Below are 19998 nucleotides of genomic sequence, written 5' to 3'. Positions count from 1 at the left end.
TGGACCCAGTCCAGAACCTCTCAATAAAGTGATTTTCAGATGCCCAGATGTGTCCTGTGGTGCTCAGAGGGATGGAAGGCAAGGAATTGGGGATGCAGAATCACTGAGCCTACTGCTTGGGCTACAGCTACCCAGGAGGCTGACAGACTTGGAGGAGGGCAGGGCAGGACTGAGAAATAGGAAGGAGGCACTAAGATCTGGTCACAGCCCCAGGGACAGGGGCTGGGGACTTTGACTAGGGAGTGGCCCCTGGGTCTCCCCTGATGCTACAGCATCCACCGCTCCTTTCCGCTGTCTGGCTAGTCTCTTCTGGAGACCCATACCTGGCCCCACTCCCACCTTACAGTCCCCAAAATCATCCAAGGATAAGAACGCCAAACCTAGTCCCCCCACTATATTCTATCTGGACCCCTACACTAGGATTCTTTTCAGCCCACTAGCTGAGGCTGAGCCACTAAGCCAAAGGGCCCTGACATAGAGGATACATGGCTCTCATTCCAATCCTTTTCTTTGGGGTTTGGGATTTGAAAATCCACAGTGGATGTAGCTTTCTTCACATTGATTGACAATAAAGGCAGGCATGAAATATTCACCCAGGGCCACTCTCTCATACTAAATATTTAACACAACATTAGAGAAGGTTTTTCCCAGACTTCGCCAGGCACCGGCTGGGCGGCTGGTGCACTGCTCACCACTCGTTTATGACTAATCTGACTCCCTAGCCAGCGGCAGCACAGCAAGCCAGACAAAGTTGGGACACTGGCTTGCAGCTGGGCTGCCTCACCTTTGGGAAACTTCAGATACTCTTCCGGGAGTCTCTCTAAGGACTCCAGAAAGGTAGTCTTGACACCTAGCTCTGGCCAGGAAAAGAGTGGACTTCTTCAAACTCTTGTGAGCAGGCGGTGACTCTGCGGGTTGGAAGGGTAAGAGTCCCTGAGATTTAAGGGAAAGGATTCACTTCTCTGGGGAAATCAGGCAGTGGGGAAAGAAGTCCTCACTCCCACCCTGCTGGTGCTGATCACAGAGAGGAGGCAAGACCCCCATAGGTGAGAGACCTCCTCCTTCCCCCAATCCTGGGGGAGAAAAAGAGCAGCAGCTAGAAAAAAATACTATTACCCCCTCCCAGCAACCACCGTCGCCCGTCCCACCGCCCACCCCACCCCAACCCTCTCTCTCCTCCTTTGCTCGTGCTGTGATATGGAGAGAAGGGGAGTGACGAGAGAAAAACGAATACAAATCTGCAATTGATTTTCATAATGTTTCTGCGGTGTTTGCAAACCAATCGCCTGAACGTCCCCGATCTTACCTAAGAGAGAACCCCTCCTACGTCTGCGAAGTGCTCCGAACTGATATATGACAATATCTACTTTGGATCACGTGCTCAGGGAGAGAGACTAAGACGGATAACGCGTCATCTCGCCTTCCCAAATTTTCCCCCCTCGCTAGACTGGGTCCAAAACCTCCATCCGGAGCCGGCAGGAGAGGAGAACGATGTTTAACTCGGTCAACCTGGGCAACTTCTGCTCGCCGTCGCGCAAGGAGAGGGGCGCAGATTTCGGCGAGCGAGGGAGCTGCGCCTCCAACCTCTATCTGCCCAGTTGCACTTACTACATGCCCGAGTTCTCCACGGTCTCCTCCTTCCTGCCCCAGGCCCCCTCTCGTCAGATCTCCTATCCCTACTCGGCCCAAGTGCCCCCGGTCCGGGAGGTCTCCTACGGCCTGGAGCCAACCGGCAAGTGGCACCATCGGAACAGCTACTCCTCCTGCTATGCGGCGGCCGACGAGCTTATGCACCGGGAGTGCCTGCCTCCTTCCACCGTCACCGAGATCCTCATGAAAAACGAAGGCTCCTACGGCGGCCACCACCACCCCAGCGCCCCGCACGCAGCCCCCGCCGGCTTCTACTCCTCAGTCAACAAGAACAGCGTCCTGCCTCAAGCCTTCGACCGTTTCTTCGACAACGCCTACTGCGGTGGCGGCGACGCTCCCGCCGAGCCCCCCTGCTCCGGCAAGGGCGAAGCCAAGGGGGAGCCCGAGGCGCCCCCGGCCTCGGGACTGGGGTCCCGGGCTGAGGCGGGTGCCGAGGCGGAGGCTGAGGAGGAGAACACAAATCCCAGCTCGTCCGGTTCAGCCCACTCCGCGGCCAAGGAGCCGGCCAAAGGAGCCGCCCCCAGTAGGTAGCAGCGGCCGGGGAACGGGCGGGCAGCGAGGGAGGGAGCGAGAGAGGGAGGGCGGGAGAAGGGGGGAGGCAAGGGGAGCGGGGACGGCCTCGTGTTTTGGGTCAGTCCGGTTTTATGTGGAGTTTTATAAGCATTCAAAGGATTTTATTATAACCTACAAAGCCCTCTCTCCCAACGACTCGACTTTTTACGATGGAGAAGGGGTGGGGAGGGAGGGAAAAGGGCCCTTTGGAAAAGCCGGGTGAACCCCCCTCCCCCGTTATCTCCCTCGGTCTGTGAAATTTTTAAAAGCGCCACCATTGCGGGCGATATTAACTTTGATCGTGAACTTAGAGGAGCATTTAAGGAAGGATGGGGAGCCGGGCTGCCGAGGAGTGGGAAGGAGGGGAGGGGTGGAGGGGGAGAAAGGGGAGGGCGAGGGAAAGACAGGGAGAGATCCAGAGAGGGGGAGAGGTGGGGGAGAGGAGCAATGGAGCAGAACCTGATACCGGAGAGGCAAGCCAGGGCCGCTATGATCCTTTTTAAAACTAGTTTTGAAAATGTTCAAACTATGTGTTCGCGGGTCCTCCAGCAGAAACCCAAGCAACTCTGGGGTCAGCGGCGACAGGGGGATGGGGCGAGGCGCCGCAGGACTCCACTGAGCTCCAGGCCGGGGTCTGGGCGTTTCTCCTGGGTACGCGGCCTCCGTGCTGGCCTAGAACTGCCGTGTGGAAGGCGCGGCCCCGCGGGCGTCCCGGGGCGCCAGGGCCCCGGAAGCGGCTCTCTGGTGTCCTGGTGCCTGCTGGCCGGCTTCCTCCCCGCCTCCCCACTGCTCTCGCCAGATCTCACTGCTTCGCGCCTGTTCTCAGCTTTCCCCCCAGATTTCTAGGAGGGGGGAGGCTGGGCTTTCCGAACCACTGGGAGGGCGGCGCAGGAAGGGCCCGAGGGCCGAGGGGGAGCAGACAGGGGGCCCGAAGGCACGCCCGTGTCCCCGGAGGGCTTTCCTTCTGTCCCAAACCCTGTCAGCCAGCCGCGGCTCTCGCCTGAGGACTGGGGACGAGGTCGCGCAGTGGCCGGGGGTCGGGACCCGCTAGACCTGGCAGGGGGTCGAGGCTTGCCCCGCGCTGCAGCTGCAAGACAGCCAGCCGCCTGGCGGGAGGGCTGCCAGCGGTGGGCTAGGAGAAGGGCCGCTGAGCGCTCAGCGGGCTGGGGTCGCCCAGGTCTCACGTGTCTCTCTCCCCCCTCTCCTCGCACTTGCCCCCTCCCCTCCCTCCAGACGCCCCCCGCACCCGCAAGAAGCGCTGCCCTTATTCGAAATTCCAGATCCGTGAACTGGAGCGAGAGTTTTTCTTCAACGTATATATCAACAAAGAGAAGCGGCTGCAGCTGTCCCGGATGCTGAACCTGACGGACCGACAAGTGAAAATTTGGTTTCAGAACAGAAGGATGAAAGAAAAAAAACTGAGCAGAGACCGGCTGCAGTATTTCTCGGGAAATCCGCTGCTGTAACCTGCAGACCGGGCCCTTTTGGGGACGGGGGGAGGGGAAATTTATTTTATTTTATTTTTATTTTTTATTTTCTAACTCGTCTTCTTTCCGCGGGTGGAAAACTGGACTGTGGCCAGGGGTGGCCCCCACCGCTGTGGCCGGCACTCCATTCCGGAACCTCCTGGACCCTCGGTCTGACTCTCGCTGTGGGACGGCGACCGGGCCTGAAAAGGGGGTGAAGGGAAGTGTCTGATGCACGGCGAGAGAACACCGTTGGCGCCGAGGCCAAGACTTTTATTTAAAAGAAAACACACCTCGGCGACAATGTCTTGCTGCTGCTCGGATTGGGTGGGGGAGGGGCGACAGTAGTGAGCGCCTGAGCCGAACAATCCACGAACTAAAAGCCTTCCCTTGCCCAAGTGAAAAGATCCGCTAAGACAGCATGTCTGCCAGCGGAAACTTCTAGGGCTCCCCCTCTACCCCGCCCCACCTAGCCCCACTACTTTAGGGGGCAGCTAAATGTGATCCTGCCTTGCTGTGAAATTTCTGTACCTTCGACCTGGTGTTAGGTGTGCAAAGTCCGTGTCCTACCTCCGTCTTCACCAAGGCCCCGCCCGAGCCTTGTTGTTCTCCCCGTGAATGTGTAGAACCTTCCTTTGAAATTTCTTAACCGGTGCATTGAGGTTTCCAAACCTTTTTCCAAGCAGTGCCCCCACTTCATGGATTTATCTATAGTCTATGCAGTCGTTACCTCTTTTTTTTTCTTTTTTTTAAGAAAAAAGAACATTGGGGTGGTGGAGGCAGTAGGGAGATGGGATTGGGCGCCTCCCGCTTGCTGGGGCCTGGATTTTTGTAAATAAATTTCTTTCCACCTGGAGGGGAAAGGGGGACGCCCCCAGTGAGATTCAAATCACCCATCTCTCCTCCTATGCGTGAGTGCGTGTGTACATGTGCACTCCCCACCCTGCTCCCTTCCCAGAGGGATTGCTGTGAAAATTTTTTTGGTGGCAAATAAAGATAAATTTCATTCTGTTCAATATTATGATTTTACTTGACCCTTTTATTAACCCCTCTCCTCTTAAAATCCTCCATGCTCCCATGGCGGCGGCGGAGGAGCAGGAGGCAGGAGGGCAGAGCCCAGCGGGTGAGGACAGGCAAGCAGAGGTGAGATAGGCCGGTGCTGGCCGGCCTGGAGCTACTCTCCGCTGGCAGGGTCAAGAGTATGGCCGTAGTTTCCTCACATTCTCAAGCTGAGGACATTCCATAGCTACTCTGAAGCTCTCCTTTCTCACGTGCAGCTCGAGCTGTGTCCAAACGCCCAGCAACGCTTTCTGTTTAAGTACACGTTTGTTGTGGAGTTAATTGTAACCATCATCGAATTTAAATTTATAGGAATTTTTTTGGCTCCACCGCCCTTCTGCCAGATGTCTCCGTCTGTCGCAGTTAAATGTGTAGTGTGAAGGGTAGTGCTTTTCTCTCTCTCTCTCTCTCTCTCTCTCTATGAGAAGTCTGTATTGGAATTTTTACACACTGTTTTTAAGGAAGGAGGGGACAGAAGGAGAAACCAGCCCCCTCCCTCTCCTCTCCACAGCTCCTGGGGGTGGGAAGGTGGGGCCTGGCTGCTTTCCCTCTGGCACAAATGGTCAGGCTCTTCCAGACACAACAAGACGCCTGTACTGGGGCCACCCTGATGTTTATACATTGGGTGTCCCACAGTAGAAAGCCCCAGAGACTTGTCTTGTAGGGGTTGGCACTGGGGATGGAGATGACCTGTGGGGACAGTCACCATACCCATCTATATTTGCTGCAGGTTTCTTCTGTATAAAGATAGTCATGGCCCTTGCAGTGCTTTCAGTGAGGGCACTTCGTTGGTCTCTGTTTCAAATTCGTTATTTGGGAGCAGAGGTTCGGGACCACTTATCTCATCTTTCCCCTCTCTTTCTGTCTTTGTATAATTCAAAGAAAATGTTTTTGTCAATACAATTCTGTTGGATGAGAGGAAAAAGGATCATGACTATCAAATCTAGGTTCTGTCATTTTTGATGGTAAGAATCCCTGCAGTTTTGGTATCTAAATTTCTAATTTGTAAATGTGGGTCGGGTTGTGAAACAGGATTTGCAAACTAGGGTGTATATGCAGCCCACAATTCCCTCATGTGCCCATACACAAACGTTTTATTTAACTCGGTGTGCCTATGGGTGCACATAAGAAGGAATATTATTTGTATGCTTTTGTCTGTTGTATGGAGTAAACCTGACCACATGCACATCTAGAATTTGTGTCTCTGTGGTGTGTAACCACTGACAGTGTTTGTTGAGTGTGGGCAGGAATGCAACTGAGGGGCCTCTGTACGTTTGTGTGTGTGTGTGTGTGTGACACTTCTCCAGGTATGATGTTTATCCACTAGCCACATTAGGAAATATTAGCCTGCTGGTCATGTTTCCTGTAAAATTAGGCTAGAGGAAACTCTATAAGATGAACCTATTTATAAAGCAAAATATTAGCCTCCAAATGCCTGATTTTGGAGAAAAATATTTAAAACCCACAGGTACCACTTTCTCTGCAATGTGCAGCCCAGAAATGTCCTCCGCTCCAAAAGAGAGTTCTGCTGGATGAGAGGAGAAGGTCATCATGAAAGAAAAACAAAGGCTTCTGTGACCCAAGCCAGGAATCTGCCAGTCCTTGGTGACCCTCTAAAAAGGAGGAAAAAGGGTTTTTTGGCCCGCAAACAAACCCACCTTCGGTCTCCCAAGGTGTCCAACCCCCCTTGCAGGTCAGGGGCACTCTGGGCTCAACCTCTTGGGGTAATCCTCTCCAGCCACAGCACTGCCCAGGAACAAAAGATCCTCGTCTAGACGCTGCCATAAAGCACCCCCCCCCTCATGTCTCTAAACCCAGTTTCATTTCGACCTTAACGACTCAGTCTGGCCTGTATTAGAAACCGCTTCCGCCCTAAATAGTAAACAAACCTGTAGTGGAGGGTCTTGGTTCTCCCAACACACCCCAGACCCCCACCTCCTCAGCCCCTTGCCCCACATTTTTCCTCTTTTCTCCAGCCTTTCTCAGCTCCCAGCTCCCCAGCCCCTTTCCTCCCCACCGCTCCCCCACAGTAAATAAACCTGAGGCCGAGTTCAAAGTTTCCCGGAGCTAAGGAGGAATGCTGGTTGTAAAAATCCAAGTTTATAGCGCACGTGGGAGTTTACAAGGGTATTAAGTGGTATGGGCTGAGAGAGCATTCTGGGCCCCTCCCCCTCCAACTATGGGCTTTGGGGGTGCAGGAGGAATCAAGGGCACTCTTGAGTTTGGGGTTTCTTTGTCACTTAGACTCTTAGGTGGCTGAGGTTTGGCGACGCAAGGGCCCCTTGTAAGAAGACTCAAAACCCCTGCCAAGCACCTCTGAGAGAAAGCCCCCTGGTTCTAGCTGTCCCAGATGGAAAGACTGGGGAGCCCTGTTTTGGGGGAGGAAAAGGTGCAAACCAGGTGTCTGAAAGGTGAACAAAGTTGGGGATACCTAGAGCCAGTTATCAACCAGAATGAGAGAAGCTACCTTGGGCTAATTTCTCCAGTGGGCTGAGAACAGAGGGGGCTCTTCTCTTAAGGGCAAAGAAGAACTTTGAACTTCAAGGGAGTCAAGGGCACCACCCCTTCACTTTCCCCGCCTTTCTCAGGAATCCGTAGGGCAATTGTTTCTGGGCCAGTATTCCCTGAAGGGGGGAGCCACTGGGGTTTTCTGGTGCCCTAGGGTTGGATAATGCTGTTTGCTAACCCCTCCCTACTCAGAGCCCGCCAGAACCAGTGCACGCGACTGCACTCTTTATTATTCATATAAACCTTTGGAAAAGGCAACGCCCGGGAAGTTTTTATAACTTTGTTTGGCATAAAAATTTTACAAGATTCCCCATCCCTTAAAAAAAAAAAAAAAAAAAAGTAAGTTTTCGTCTTGCCATAGGATGAAATCACAGGTCTTTGAGAGGCAGAGGTGAGAGGGGCTCTGCGGGGTGGCAGTGCAGGGAAGGGAGTGTATGGAGCTGCCTTTCTCTAAGGCAAAAAGTCTTGAAGGTCTTAGTCAGTCCTTCTTGAGGCCCATCTTGGACTCAGCTTTGGAGCATCTTTGACAGAGACCTGTCCACTCTGCTCTTGTACACTTACAAACTCTAAAGGTTTGGACAATATCAGCATGACAAGACCTTCCCCCATCACACCCTCTTGTTCTCGTGTGGGCGCTAGTCTCTCTCTCTCTCTCTACACACACACACACACACACACACACACACACACACACACACACACACACACACACCTCTCTGCACAGCCCCCCTCCAGTCCACTGCACAAAGCAAAGACCCGTAACCTTGACTCAGATGCTGATTTGGGAGGGTCTCTGAACACACAGCCCTGCATCCCAGCCTGCTGCCTGTGAAGTCAACAGTGGGTTTTAAGAAAGAATCCAAAACACCAAGAAACTCCTGCCCAGAGGTTGCAGTGGTTGCAGGACCAAGGAGACAGAGGGCCCGCAGGGCTGCAGTCCAGGAGCAGAGAACAAAGGCGGCCATGTGGGAGATGGCCTTGCCCACGGATGACCCCTGGACCTGCCCCTCAACCTGGGACTGACAGAATCCCATTCGCTCATTTCCCCTGACTCCAGCCTTGGGAGCACCAACTGGGCTCAACTTTGGGCCATTTTAATGTTTCAGCTTTGGAGGTCAGGACAAAGATGGGACAACTTCTCCAAAGGCAGGCCTGGTAGACAAGCCTCCTTTGGGGTGATGGAAGTGAAAATACATGACCCCTGAATCCTGGCACTTCAAGAAGCCATCAGCATTAGTGTGAATGTGCCCCAGAATCCGATTTTTCCTCCCTCTAATGGCGACTGCTGAGGCCTGGCTGCTGGCAGCTGGCAGCCCTACACTTCGCCTTGTGAGGAGGAGCTGAGCTAAGGCCGTGGGCGGGAGAAGGTCAACTCCAAGCCTTAGCAGCTGGGCTAGGGAGGTATGCGACTGAGCCTGGTGCTGTCCCCATCACTAAGCCCAGCACACCAGAGAAAAATAAGAAAGGCTAGGAAAGAAAGTCAGGGGGAAGGAAATAATTGGAGAGAGAAAAGAGCAAAGAATGAATTGTATAATAAAGAAACAAGGAAATTAGGAAATTTGAGAAATAAGGAAGACAATTAAGAAAGAGAAAGGATTGGAAAAAGAAGGAAAGAATATATTACAGGCAGAAAGGAAGAAAAAGAAAACCAGAAAGAAGCAAATAAAGAGAAAACAGAAGGATGAAACAAGAAGGAAAGAAAGAAGAGAAGAAAAGAAAAAAAGAAAAATAGAAAAGAAAGGAAAGGAAGCAAACAGAGATCTTTGAAAAGGAATTTAACTGGTAAGAAAGGATCGGTGTTTTTCTCGGGAGCAAGCCAGCCTAACCACAGCCCCGACTCTAGCTGGAAACCTGACTTACTGGGGGCAACTTAGAAGCAAACCACTAAAGTGGGGAGCAGGGCCTGCCCCTAAGACATCCTCCCACCCGTCTCCTCCCCACAAAGCTTCTCTCCGAGGTGTCTTCGGTCTGGTTTCAATTCAGGGGACAAAATTAAATAACTGGCCAGCTTCGGCAGGGCCAGGAAGCAGTCAGACTGGTACGGGTTATCAGAATTCGGGATTCGGAGATCTCAGACAGCACTTTGGGTAAAAGTGAATATTTGTGGCTGTGTACACATATTTAAGTGCAAGTTAGACACGTGTATAGATGCTGAACTCCGCAGCATCTGTGTGCAAGTGTGTACAATGTCAAGATGTGACAGATTCTGCTGGCCGAGCTACCCCGGGGGCTGTGAGGTCCAGAGTAGACCAGAGGCCCCGCTAAGCGTCCTCAGCCTCCCACCTTCCTCTAGTACCTGTTTGAAAATATTTTTCTTTTCTGGGTCTCTGGGCATTCCGAATTTTGCCTGGAATTTCCCTGCTCCCAATTCAGCTGGGGCAGAGCCTGGTGCTAGTGAAGAAGAAAAGCAAATCTTTTCTTCAAGTTTTGGGAAGAGAAGGATTTATCTCAGCCTCCAAAGCAAGAGGAAAAAACCTGCAATCTCTGGTGTGATTCTGTTTTCTCTTTGCTTAGAAAGATTTCATTACACACACTTTATTTTTATTTTATTATTTAACCCAAAAGGGAAAGACATTTTTCCTTTTTCACTTCATCTTCAGAATTTCCCAGTTGACTTTCTTAACCTCTTGGGGAAACTCCGATAATTTTTGCTGGAGAAACCAGGGTGCTTCTGGGGTGTGTTGAGGGTTACAGCCAGGAAAGCAACCAAGGTCCTTTTTTGTTCATTGAGCATATTTTCCTTCTTCTGCTTTCACGTGGGGACCCCTAGCGCCCCAGCCCTTGGGTTGCCCTGTGGAACCCGCTGGATCCTCCCAGAGTATTCATAGAGCTCCTGAACCCTCCTCCTCTGCACTGCTCACAGTCCCACAGGCAGAAGGAGGCCCAGCCCCGTCCTTGCTGCCTTTCCAGGATCTGGGTACCCGGGAAGGGAGAAAGGGGTCAGGGCACTGGCCCTGAGTGGGATTTGTCAGGTCGTATGCACAGCCTGGCCCCACTGTGGCCTGCAGCCCCTGGATTTTCATGTTCCCAAGTTGAGGTAAGAAGGGGGAGCCCCAGACTTAGGCATAAGCATAGGTCTCTCGGCACCCTCGGAAAGTTGGGGAAATTGATTAATAAGAGTCCATATGTGGATGATTCTAGCAACACAGGCCTTCCCTGGATCCTAATCCAGTTGCCAAGGGCACAGGCTGAAGGGTCTTGGTCCTGTGGGGAAGGGCGGTAGGTGCCTGGCAGTGGCGGCAGGCGGGGTGGCTGTGGCGGCCCGCATGCCTTTGAACGCCAGGCCCGGACAATAGGACGGAAACAGCCTTTGCTCGTGGCCTCAGGAAAGACCGAGCCCAAGGGGGCAGGGCTGGGACCCAGGCCCCCACAAATGCTCCCTTCGCCAGGCTCAAACACTCACTTTTTCCTTCCTTTTACCTCCACTGAAGCAGAATCCCAAAGTCTGTGAAAACCCAACAAGTTATTCAGGTCTGTGTCGTCCGAGCGGGCTCTAGTTTAACAGCTCCCGGTTTTCGTTTATCTTGCGTAATTAGAGGCAAACATTTGTCCCACCGGGGGTCCCACTTAGGTTGATGAATTTGATTTCTTTTTTCATTAATGGGCCGTGTTTATCATACTTCTAATTATTTCAACTTTAAACACTATTCGTTCTTGTGAGGAGGCGGGAGTCGAGGCGGGAGGCTCCTCCCCGGAGTATTATTTTCATTAATGATGGCGAGCGACTCTGTCCTCTCCCTTGGCTAAGGTGAGAGGTGGGCTTGGAAAGAGGTTGGGTGGTGGCGCCCCTGAGGTCGATGGCTCTGCTCCCTGTGTGCTGGTTCCCTAGGCTAGGCCTTGTGGCTTGTCTGAAGTTTATCTCCTTCACCCTTTGCTGCCCACTGCTTCACCCCCTCCCAAGCTGGGCTCAAACCCTTTGCGGTTCTTCCCTGGAAAACTTTCTCTGATCCCAGCCTGGCCTGGCCTGGGCAGAGGCTCGGGTAGCGCTGTCCCGGCCCCCAGCTACTAACACCTAGAGGAAAAAACAGAAAAGGCTGAGGTGGCCAAGGGGCACTTGGCCGTGGGGAAAAGGACGCACCGGACTCCAAAATGGGGGGTAAGGGTAGGGAACTGGAACGCTAAATTCCTGGGAAAAGCACACCAGGCAGGAAAATAAAGGAGACGTGAAAGAGGGGGGAGGGAACCCCCAAAGTCATATAATTCTCAATTGCTTTGGTATTTAATTTCATCGTCCCATAAATGAGAAAATATCAGTTCCCATACTAAATTTTTATCCCTGACTGATAAATATGACGGGAAAGTTTCGTTGGGTCCTCGTAAAAGGGAACGGTTTCGATCAAACTGGTGGGGAAAGACTAATGCAGATAATACAAACAGAGTGGCCATAAAGTCTCGCCGGTTTCCCGCGGGATGGGCGGTGGGACAAATGGCTCCCTGGATTGACTGCTGCCCGGACTGTCCCAAGTCTGGGGCCTAAACAGCCTAACCTTGCCCTGGATAACCCCCATGCTGAGGCCACGGTGACCCTGCAAATGAAAACACAAAACCATTTCAAATCTCCCCTGGCCGGTCATGCAAGCAAATCATACACTACACATTTCCTTCCAGTTTTCCGGAGGTTCAGGAACCCCTGCGTCTTTTCTTTCCACCCCTGGATGGGGAAATTCGGCGGATTTCTTTCTGTGGTCTTCTAGCCGCAGCTGGCTTGGGCCTCCCTGGAAGCGGTCTAGCCTCCTCACTCCTCCACGCCAGGGCGCTGGACTCCAGTCCTTTCCCCGCCAACCTCCAGCCCTTCGGAAAGTCTAAACCCCAGGCTCTGTCCAGGGAAAAATGTGGGGCGACCGGAAAGACAAGTTGTTCTCCAGATTCCGTTTCCTGAGGAAGGGGTGGAGAGTTTAGTTCGCTTTGGAAGAAGGCGATGGAGAAACGGAAATAACTATTTGAAAAATACGGTTCCCCTTATTTCTTCCTTTTATTTAAAAACAACCACAAAAATAGACTGGTCTGTCTTCTTTCAAACATGCTCCCAGCCCGTGCGCTCTGTGAAGGGCGCCTCTCTGGGTCGGGTTTTGTTGTGTCTTGTGTGCTGATTCCCGTGTCATACGCGACTCCTCCAAACTGACCGAGGCTCCGCAGGTTCCCTCTTTCTTTCCCGGAATATTCCCTGTTTTAGTGGGGGCAAGGTCAAGCGGAAAGCGAGGGCCGCCAGGGCCTTAAGTAAAGTAGCAGAACCGGCTCCAAGGCCAAAGCCTTGTGGGCCCCTGAGATGGTGACCCAGGAGCCGCCCACCCTGCCAGGCCCAGGCCGCAGCTCTCGGGTCGGGGATCGGGTGCCTCTGGTCTCTGGCTTCCTCTTTCTCCTACGCCGCGTCCATTCGGAACCTCCTTTTCCGAGCAGCCATGAAGTGACCGTGACCCCCTCCCTGGCCCACCCTAGAGGCTGGAGATTCCCCGTCAAACCCCACAGGAAACTTGCAACTCCACCAACCTCCAGCGCCGCGGCCCCCAAGCTTCCAGCCCCAAGGGCCAAGTCCGGAGAAAAGAGGAGGCGGGAGAGCAGAAACTTTAGTCCTGTTTGGGATTCCTTAACTTTTTCTCCCCTTTCTCTGCTCACCAGATCCCCCCACCCACCCCCCAAAAAACCTCACCCCACTCCCATCTCCAAGGGAAGAAGCAGGAGCCGGGGCCGGGGAGATGAAAAGGGGAGATGAAGAGTGGGGAGAAGTACCTGATTCGTGTCTCGACCTTTTAATTTGAATTTGACTGTTTTGAGCCCTGGGTAGCCTCGCTCTCACCCTCTCTCCTGCATTTTCCCCCTCTCCGCCCCCTTCTCCCCAGGAGTTACAGGCTGGTTACTGGATAAACAAACCCCACTCCTTCCAGAACCCTCACCCCCATCCCCCTCCACCCCCCTACCGCCCCTGCAGCCCGGGGGGCGCTTCCTTTGTTCGCCGGGAAGGGCTCCGGTGCCCCTACCCCGAGGCAGCTGCTAGGTGGCGCTGTTACTCCACTCTGCGCGCTCCGCCTGCCGACAACTTGACCCCGCTGACGTCACGGCCGTCTGAATCATCAAGGCCATTTTCAAATCCCATTGGTCTAGCCGTCACATGGTGAGAACCGAATGCGCGGATAATTATGGAGCTGATATTTCCCCCCCTCCCCTTCTTTTTCCTCCCTCCCCTCCAACCGCGCCCCCCCTCCCGGATGGGGGAAAAAAAAGATGTCAGCTCCTCCGCTGTAGTATTGCTCCTTAAAAACCCCTCTCTCTGAAAATGACATGCCCTCGCAATGTAACTCCGAACTCGTACGCGGAGCCCTTGGCTGCGCCCGGCGGAGGAGAGCGCTATAGCCGGAGCGCAGGCATGTATATGCAGTCTGGGAGTGACTTCAACTGCGGGGTGATGAGGGGCTGCGGGCTCGCGCCCTCGCTCTCCAAGAGGGACGAGGGCGGCAGCCCCAGCCTCGCCCTCAACACCTATCCGTCCTACCTCTCGCAGCTGGACTCCTGGGGCGACCCCAAAGCCGGCTATCGCCTGGAACAACCTGTTGGCAGGCCGCTGTCCTCCTGCTCCTACCCACCTAGTGTCAAGGAGGAGAATGTCTGCTGCATGTACAGCGCAGAAAAGCGGGCGAAAAGTGGCCCCGAGGCAGCTCTCTACTCCCACCCCCTGCCGGAGTCCTGCCTTGGGGAGCACGAAGTACCCGTGCCCAGCTACTACCGCGCCAGTCCGAGCTACTCCGCGCTGGACAAGACGCCCCACTGTTCCGGGGCCAACGACTTCGAAGCCCCTTTCGAGCAGCGGGCCAGTCTCAACCCGCGCGCCGAACATCTGGAATCGCCTCAGCTGGGCGGCAAAGTGAGTTTCCCTGAGACCCCCAAGTCCGACAACCAGACCCCCAGCCCCAGTGAGATCAAGACCGAGCAGAGCCTGGCGGGCCCTAAAGGCAGCCCCTCGGAGAGCGAAAAGGAGAGGGCTAAAACTGCCGACTCCAGCCCAGACACCTCGGAGAACGAAGCGAAAGGTAAGGCCGCCTGGGCCGCGGGCGCTACTGGGACGTGCCGGCACTTGGTCTTCGCGGCCGAGCGAGGCGGGCAGGGGAGAGGGTTGGGCCCAGGAGGCCCCAGACCATTTCGGGAATGCGACCCTGGCTTGCGGCTAGTGTCTGCTGAGCTCCAGGCTGGTGGCGCGTCACTTAGCTGGGGAAGGTAAGCGGCGACGTGGAGGTGTCTGCCCGGCCCCGGCCGTGGGTGCTAAGGCGGGGGCGGTGCGCACCGCTGGCAGCCTGCAGGCGCAGTGTGCTGCCCCGGACGGGTGGCTGCTCCCAGGCGCGTGCTGGCTGTGGTTTGCTTTCTCAATGCTGGTGTCCTGGGGAGCTCATGCCCCCCAGCTCAGGTCAGGGGCTTGCAAAAAGCCTAAAATGGCGATCTTGGGCCAGGGACTAGGGAAGCTGGGGAGATGGGGGGGGGGTCTCTTTACTGCGTTTTCCCAGTTGAAAATTGTTTCCTGCGAAAAGCGATTTGTTGTTTGTGGGTCTGATCTGTGCGTGCGGCTTGGGCTCCTGCGGCTTTTGGCTCGGCCGGGGGCCTTGGGCAGCGAGGCTGGGGCCGGAAGAGGTGGAGGTGAAGGGCTGCCGGCCACGGCCCTCCCTCCTCCAGATGCCTGGCTTGGATGGCGTTGGAACAGGGCATTTGGAATGTTGTAAGTTTTCTGTTTCCTCTTTTAATTTTTCTTTTCCATTTTTTCTAGTTAAATTATCTTTTTTCCTTGGTTTCCAAAAGCAGCTTACAAATGAGTGGTTGGGAAATTTCCGTGTGCGTGGCAAGAGGTTTTCTCCTGAAAGGGAATGTGGCTTTGGTTGGATTTCACTGTAATTTGGGTTGAGAGAAAGCCCAGCCAGAGTTCAAGCTCAGGGTTCAAGATTCATTTCTGCTGTAGGAGCTGGAGGCCTTGGGGATCTTTCTCTGATACTTGGGGAAAGAATGTGGAGGAAACGGGAGCAGGGGAGGGAAGCTGAGGGGAACGACTTTTCCTGAAAAGTTGTAGCAAAGAGCCTCAGAAAAAGGCCCAACCAACGGGGAAGAATAAACCTGCTCCCCACAACACCGGCTACTGGTGACAGAATATAAGGGGCTCATTGGGTATAGAGGCAGATGAAATATTGAGAGTGGAGCAGGCTAGGGGCGGCCTGGATCTCCTGGTGCTTTGTATATGGACGCGACGCACATGCATGCCTACGGGCGACCTGTGCCACACTCACACACATCCATATCGCATGCTCCTTGCACACTCACACATACCACTCACACATGCATGGGCGCTCTTTTGGCGGGCAAGGGCAGAGCCTCATCCTCTTGGGTCTGCAAAGGTGGCCTTGGCAAATCATCCCCGCAGAGACACTGACTGGAAGATGAGCACTGGTGTGTTCATGAGGGGGAGAGTGAGGCGCCTACAGCCTCGAAGCCTTTCCTGTGGCACGTGTGCAGTGTGAAGGTTTAATCTTATACCCTCTCTACTGACCCTGAGCTTGGTTAGGGAGCAGATTTGAGGCAGGAAAAGCTGCATTCTAGCCCCACCAAAAGCAAAGTCAAGGTTAACAAGTTCACCTCTTAACTCGACCTGCACCCATTCCCATAGGCTCTCCTTTTCCTCTAGCTGTCCCCACAGCAACCTAATCCCTCCCACCCCAAGGAATCCCTCTTACCTTGTACCCTGTGTCCTTCTTTCCCCTCCTCCTATTTTGATGTCTCCACCAGTCCAGAGGCAAGAGAGCTTTTGGCTAAACTTCCCCATTTATAATTTATCTTGTCCCCCTGCCCCATCAAACCTAATAACCTCAGTAAGAAAATAAACAGGACATAGTTACATGTGGAGAGCCTGTAAACAATCTGGCAAGAAGCTGCAGGTGCAGAGACAGGAGAGAAAATTCGAAACATTCAGATTTTTTAGACTGCAGACTCAAGTTTGCCTTTTTTGTGTGTTTTCTGGTTCCTCTTAGGCCCCCGCCCCACCCCACCCCCATCAAGATAAGATCCAGGAATCTGGCAGTCTAATTTAGAATAGGGAGGAGAGAGAGCTCAGAGCCATCAGCAGAGTCCTTTGCTGGGTATCCTCTCAGGTCTTTGGACTCTGTGTTTTGCCCTTAAAAAGATGGCCAGGTTCCCTTCTGCTGTTTGAGAAGCAGGGCTGGTCCATTTCAGTAAAAATGTGTGTCAGGGAGAGAGGCTGTCAATAAGATCATGGGAAATGCACAGTATTCTATAGTATCTCCTTACATAAATAGATACATGTACATATCTGTGTGTGTGTGTACTTACGTGTATAGGTGTGTGTATCTCTGCAGGTATACATGTGTACTTGCAGGCATACAGATCTATGTATGCACAGACTGGGCAGGGGGTTTCTAGGAGGCTGCATTTCCTCAGGATATGTCTCTCCCTTGAGCTTAGGTCCTTTGACCAGGAAAGTTGTTTGAGGACCCTTTAGGATACCCCAGCTCTGTTGTCCCTGACCTCTGCCGCTCTCACAAGCTCCCCTGCCTCAGCTACACATACCTGGGGGAAACGATTAAGAGAGGAAGAGATGGCAATGGGAGACCTAAGGGAGCAGAGTCACTTTGTGGCAGCTCAGGTTGGGGTAAGAGCTAGGGGTTCAGTGCAGGAACCACTGCAATGGCCTCTGGCCACAGATCCTAGAGCAAAGTCCCTCCACCAAGTTGAAACAGGTCAAAGCTCTCTGGGAATTTATCTGGGCTGTGGGTGGACTCTGCTCTGGTCTGGGGCCTGGAAAATGCTTTTCCTTCTGGTTGGATTTTTCCAGAGCTGGAATGGAACACAGAGAAGGGGGGACCTGGCAAGATGTAGGGAATCTGCCAGGGTCAGCCAGCTGGGGGAAAGCGAGGGTACTCAGGATGTTTTAGATTAAGGTGGACTTGGGTAATTTAAATTTAATAAACGCTTGGAGGCAAGAACTTCCTCCCTTTATCTCCCTAAGTCTAAGCCCCAAAGAAATTGTAAGAACCCTGAGCCTAAGAGGAGCCCACTGGCCAGGCCCCTAGGGCAAGAGCAGCTCCCCTATGCTCCCTCAGCCACCCCACAGCAGGCTGGCAAAGGCTGCAGCGCTGAGAGGGTTTTCGACTTCGAGGGATACTTATGCAAATAATGTTATTTTTAACAGAGGAGATAAAGGCAGAAAACACCACAGGAAATTGGCTGACAGCAAAGAGCGGAAGGAAGAAGAGGTGCCCCTATACTAAACACCAGACGCTGGAATTGGAGAAAGAATTTCTGTTCAATATGTATTTGACGCGAGAGCGCCGCCTGGAGATTAGCAAGACCATTAACCTTACAGACAGACAAGTCAAAATCTGGTTTCAAAATCGCAGAATGAAACTCAAGAAAATGAACCGAGAGAATCGGATCCGGGAACTGACCTCCAATTTTAATTTCACCTGAGCGCGAGGCCTCTCCTCCTCCCTTCCCCCGCCTTCCTTTCCCCGCCCCTCCTCCCTTTGTGCCTGGTGATATATATTTTTTTCCCTCCCTGAGTATAAATGCAACGCGCCTGCAAAAAAGGCAAAGACCTCAGACTCTCTTTCCAAGGGACCTATGGTTCGTGCTGCGAAGATGCTTCCACTTAAAGCATGAGAAATGGGGTGCCGGGGTGTGGGTTGTGGTGTGTGCCCTCATAGATGGGGGTGGGAGTGTGGCTGGTGTGTGTGTCAAACCCTCACTCACCCACGCACTCACACACAGCATTCTGTTCTCCATGCAAAGTTAAGATCGAATCCACCCGCTTGTAGGGGAAAAAGAGGAAAAAAATTAACCAGAGAGGGTCTGTAATCTCGCAGAGCACAGGCAGAATCGTTCCTTCCTTGCTGCATTTCCTCCTTAGACTAATAGACGTTTTGGAAAGTTCGGCTAGTGTTCATGTGTTTGTCGTAGCACCCAGAGCCTCCACCAAACCCTCTCCGTGTCTTTACCTCCCAGTCGCTCTAAGAATCTGCTTGAAGTCTCGTATTTGTACTGCTTTCTGCTTTTCTCTCACCCCTCCCAGCACCCCTACATCCCCCATCTATTAACATCTCAGAAATTTCATCCAGAGGAACAAAAAAATTAAAAATAGAACATAGCAAAGCAAAAACAGAATGCCTCCCCCCAATATTGCCCTGTCCCTGTCTGGGAGTTGTGTTATTTAAAGATATTCTGTATGTTGTATCTTTTGCATGTAGCTTCCTTAATGGAGAAAAAAATCCTAATAAATTTCCAGAATCATAATCCTCAAACGGATGTTTTTTTGTTTTTAGTGATTTTTAGCGACACCCCCTCCCCCAAAGAGGCTGAGTGTGTGGATGTGTGTGTTTTGTGTTTGACTCATCTCCTAGAGCCTTTCTAGAACGTCTCTTGGCGGGTTTAATGTAAGTGAGAGACCATAACGTTGATTTAAATATTATCCAGGTGACCACAATAAGTCAAGGTCATAAAACAGTAATGTCAGGACGGTCTTGGTGCGCGCGAGAGGTGGATTTTATGATCTGCAAATATAATGTGGTGCTGCAGTAAAAGATGCATTTAAAGGTGACTGGAGGAGGGAAAGAGGCAGAGAGCAAACTGCAATCTTGAGGAGCAGACGGATCTGATTGCCTGGGGTGCTGGGCTGGGCGCACCCCACTGCTGCTGGGGGTCACCCAAAGAGCCCCCCACCCATCCAAGGAAAGGAATAAACTTAACCGCTGGAGGGGCATGAGGAGCTCAGCCCCCCCAACCTCAACAGCAGCTAACAGAAACGCCAGGAGCAGCAGGAGGAGGAGGCAGCGACAAGGTAAGAGAAGCGGTTTCTTGTTCTTTTCTTGGCGGCGGAGTAGGGACGAGTGGTGTCCCCAGGTGCCCGGCATCCAGCGGACAGAGCCTGGAGGAAGGTGTTTAGGGCATTTGTGCTTGCCGAGAATCCAGGCTTTCCTTGTGGCCGCTGGCAGCGGAGGGCAGCGACTGGGAGCTCCCTCTCCTCCCCTCCCCGGCCCATTGCCGTGGGAGTTCCATGGTTAAAGGGATAAATTGATGGTTTTTGGCTTCTTTATGTTTTCGGGCACTTTGGGTCTCCTCGAGGTGGACACTCTGGTCTAGGTGTTGCTCAGTCTGGTCGTCTGTTGGTGGGGGAGGGGGAGTACAGCGGGTTGAAGCTTGAAGCTTAGGTTTTCCTGCTTTTCGCTGGTTTGGGTATGAGCTTCGTCCAGCCTCTTGTTCCCTGTGCTCCCTGGCTATAGGGTTTTGCCAGGCAAGTGGCCTGATTGGAAGTGGCTCCAGAGCACAGGGCTATGATTCAGCCACCCACATTCGCTGAGAAGCCTAAACCGAGCTGAGAGGGAGAGGATCAGAAGGAGTCTAGGAGAAAAGAGCAGGAGAGCCAGATGGACAAGACAGAGGACCCAGCTCCAGAGTGGAAGGAAGATCCAGCTTCCCCCAGGGCCAGGGACACATGCAAGGGAATAGCTCCACTGCGGTGCTGGGGGTGGGGCCGGGATTTGGCGGCCAGCGGTCCCATTTCACCAGATTTTTCCTGAGCGATTTGCTTAGACCAGAAACTAATGAAGGCAGTCAGACCCCCTACCCACCCAGCAACCCAAAGTCTACTCTCTAGTCCTTAGGGAGGTTGTGGGGGCGGAAAGGGGGACGGGGCTGAATTTCTTCCTTCCCCAACCCCCTTCCCTTCTCCTCCGGATAGATGCAAAGCTGAATCTCCCGCCCTGCTCGCTCAGCTGATCTGTGG

The 19998-nt window shown here is 53.2% G+C and overlaps 2 protein-coding genes and 1 long non-coding RNA gene across 4 annotated transcripts; 2 read left to right on the top strand and 1 right to left on the bottom strand.

The window, feature by feature from the left end:
- Positions 1-1377: 1377 nt before the first annotated feature.
- HOXC11 (homeobox C11) lies at positions 1378-4684 on the top strand. Of its 2 annotated transcripts, none has more exons than XM_011930484.1 (2): positions 1378-2173; positions 3436-4684. In XM_011930484.1, the coding sequence occupies exons 1-2, from the start codon at positions 1492-1494 to the stop codon at positions 3666-3668; spliced, it is 915 nt and encodes a 304-aa protein (XP_011785874.1). In that variant the 5' UTR covers positions 1378-1491; the 3' UTR covers positions 3669-4684. The 2 variants fall into 2 exon arrangements, with proteins under 2 accessions (XP_011785874.1, XP_011785875.1); XM_011930485.1 differs by having other exon boundaries at positions 1384-2177; positions 3436-4502.
- A 7512-nt stretch (positions 4685-12196) lies between these two features.
- Positions 12197-13765, bottom strand: LOC105503554. Its single transcript, XR_001000499.1, has 3 exons — positions 13723-13765; positions 13211-13330; positions 12197-12399 (listed from the first exon to the last, which is right to left on the bottom strand). It is a non-coding gene; the product is annotated as an uncharacterized LOC105503554 (long non-coding RNA).
- HOXC10 (homeobox C10) lies at positions 13357-18517 on the top strand. The gene is made up of 2 exons (XM_011930483.1): positions 13357-14257; positions 17410-18517. The coding sequence occupies exons 1-2, from the start codon at positions 13507-13509 to the stop codon at positions 17685-17687; spliced, it is 1029 nt and encodes a 342-aa protein (XP_011785873.1). The 5' UTR covers positions 13357-13506; the 3' UTR covers positions 17688-18517.
- Positions 18518-19998: the final 1481 nt, after the last annotated feature.

Source organism: Colobus angolensis, unplaced genomic scaffold (assembly GCF_000951035.1).
Source record: "Colobus angolensis palliatus isolate OR3802 unplaced genomic scaffold, Cang.pa_1.0 Scaffold87, whole genome shotgun sequence".
Lineage (NCBI taxonomy): Eukaryota > Metazoa > Chordata > Mammalia > Primates > Cercopithecidae > Colobus > Colobus angolensis.
The sequence above is the reverse complement of the archived record's forward strand: the minus strand, read 5'-3'. Positions and strand labels throughout refer to the sequence as shown.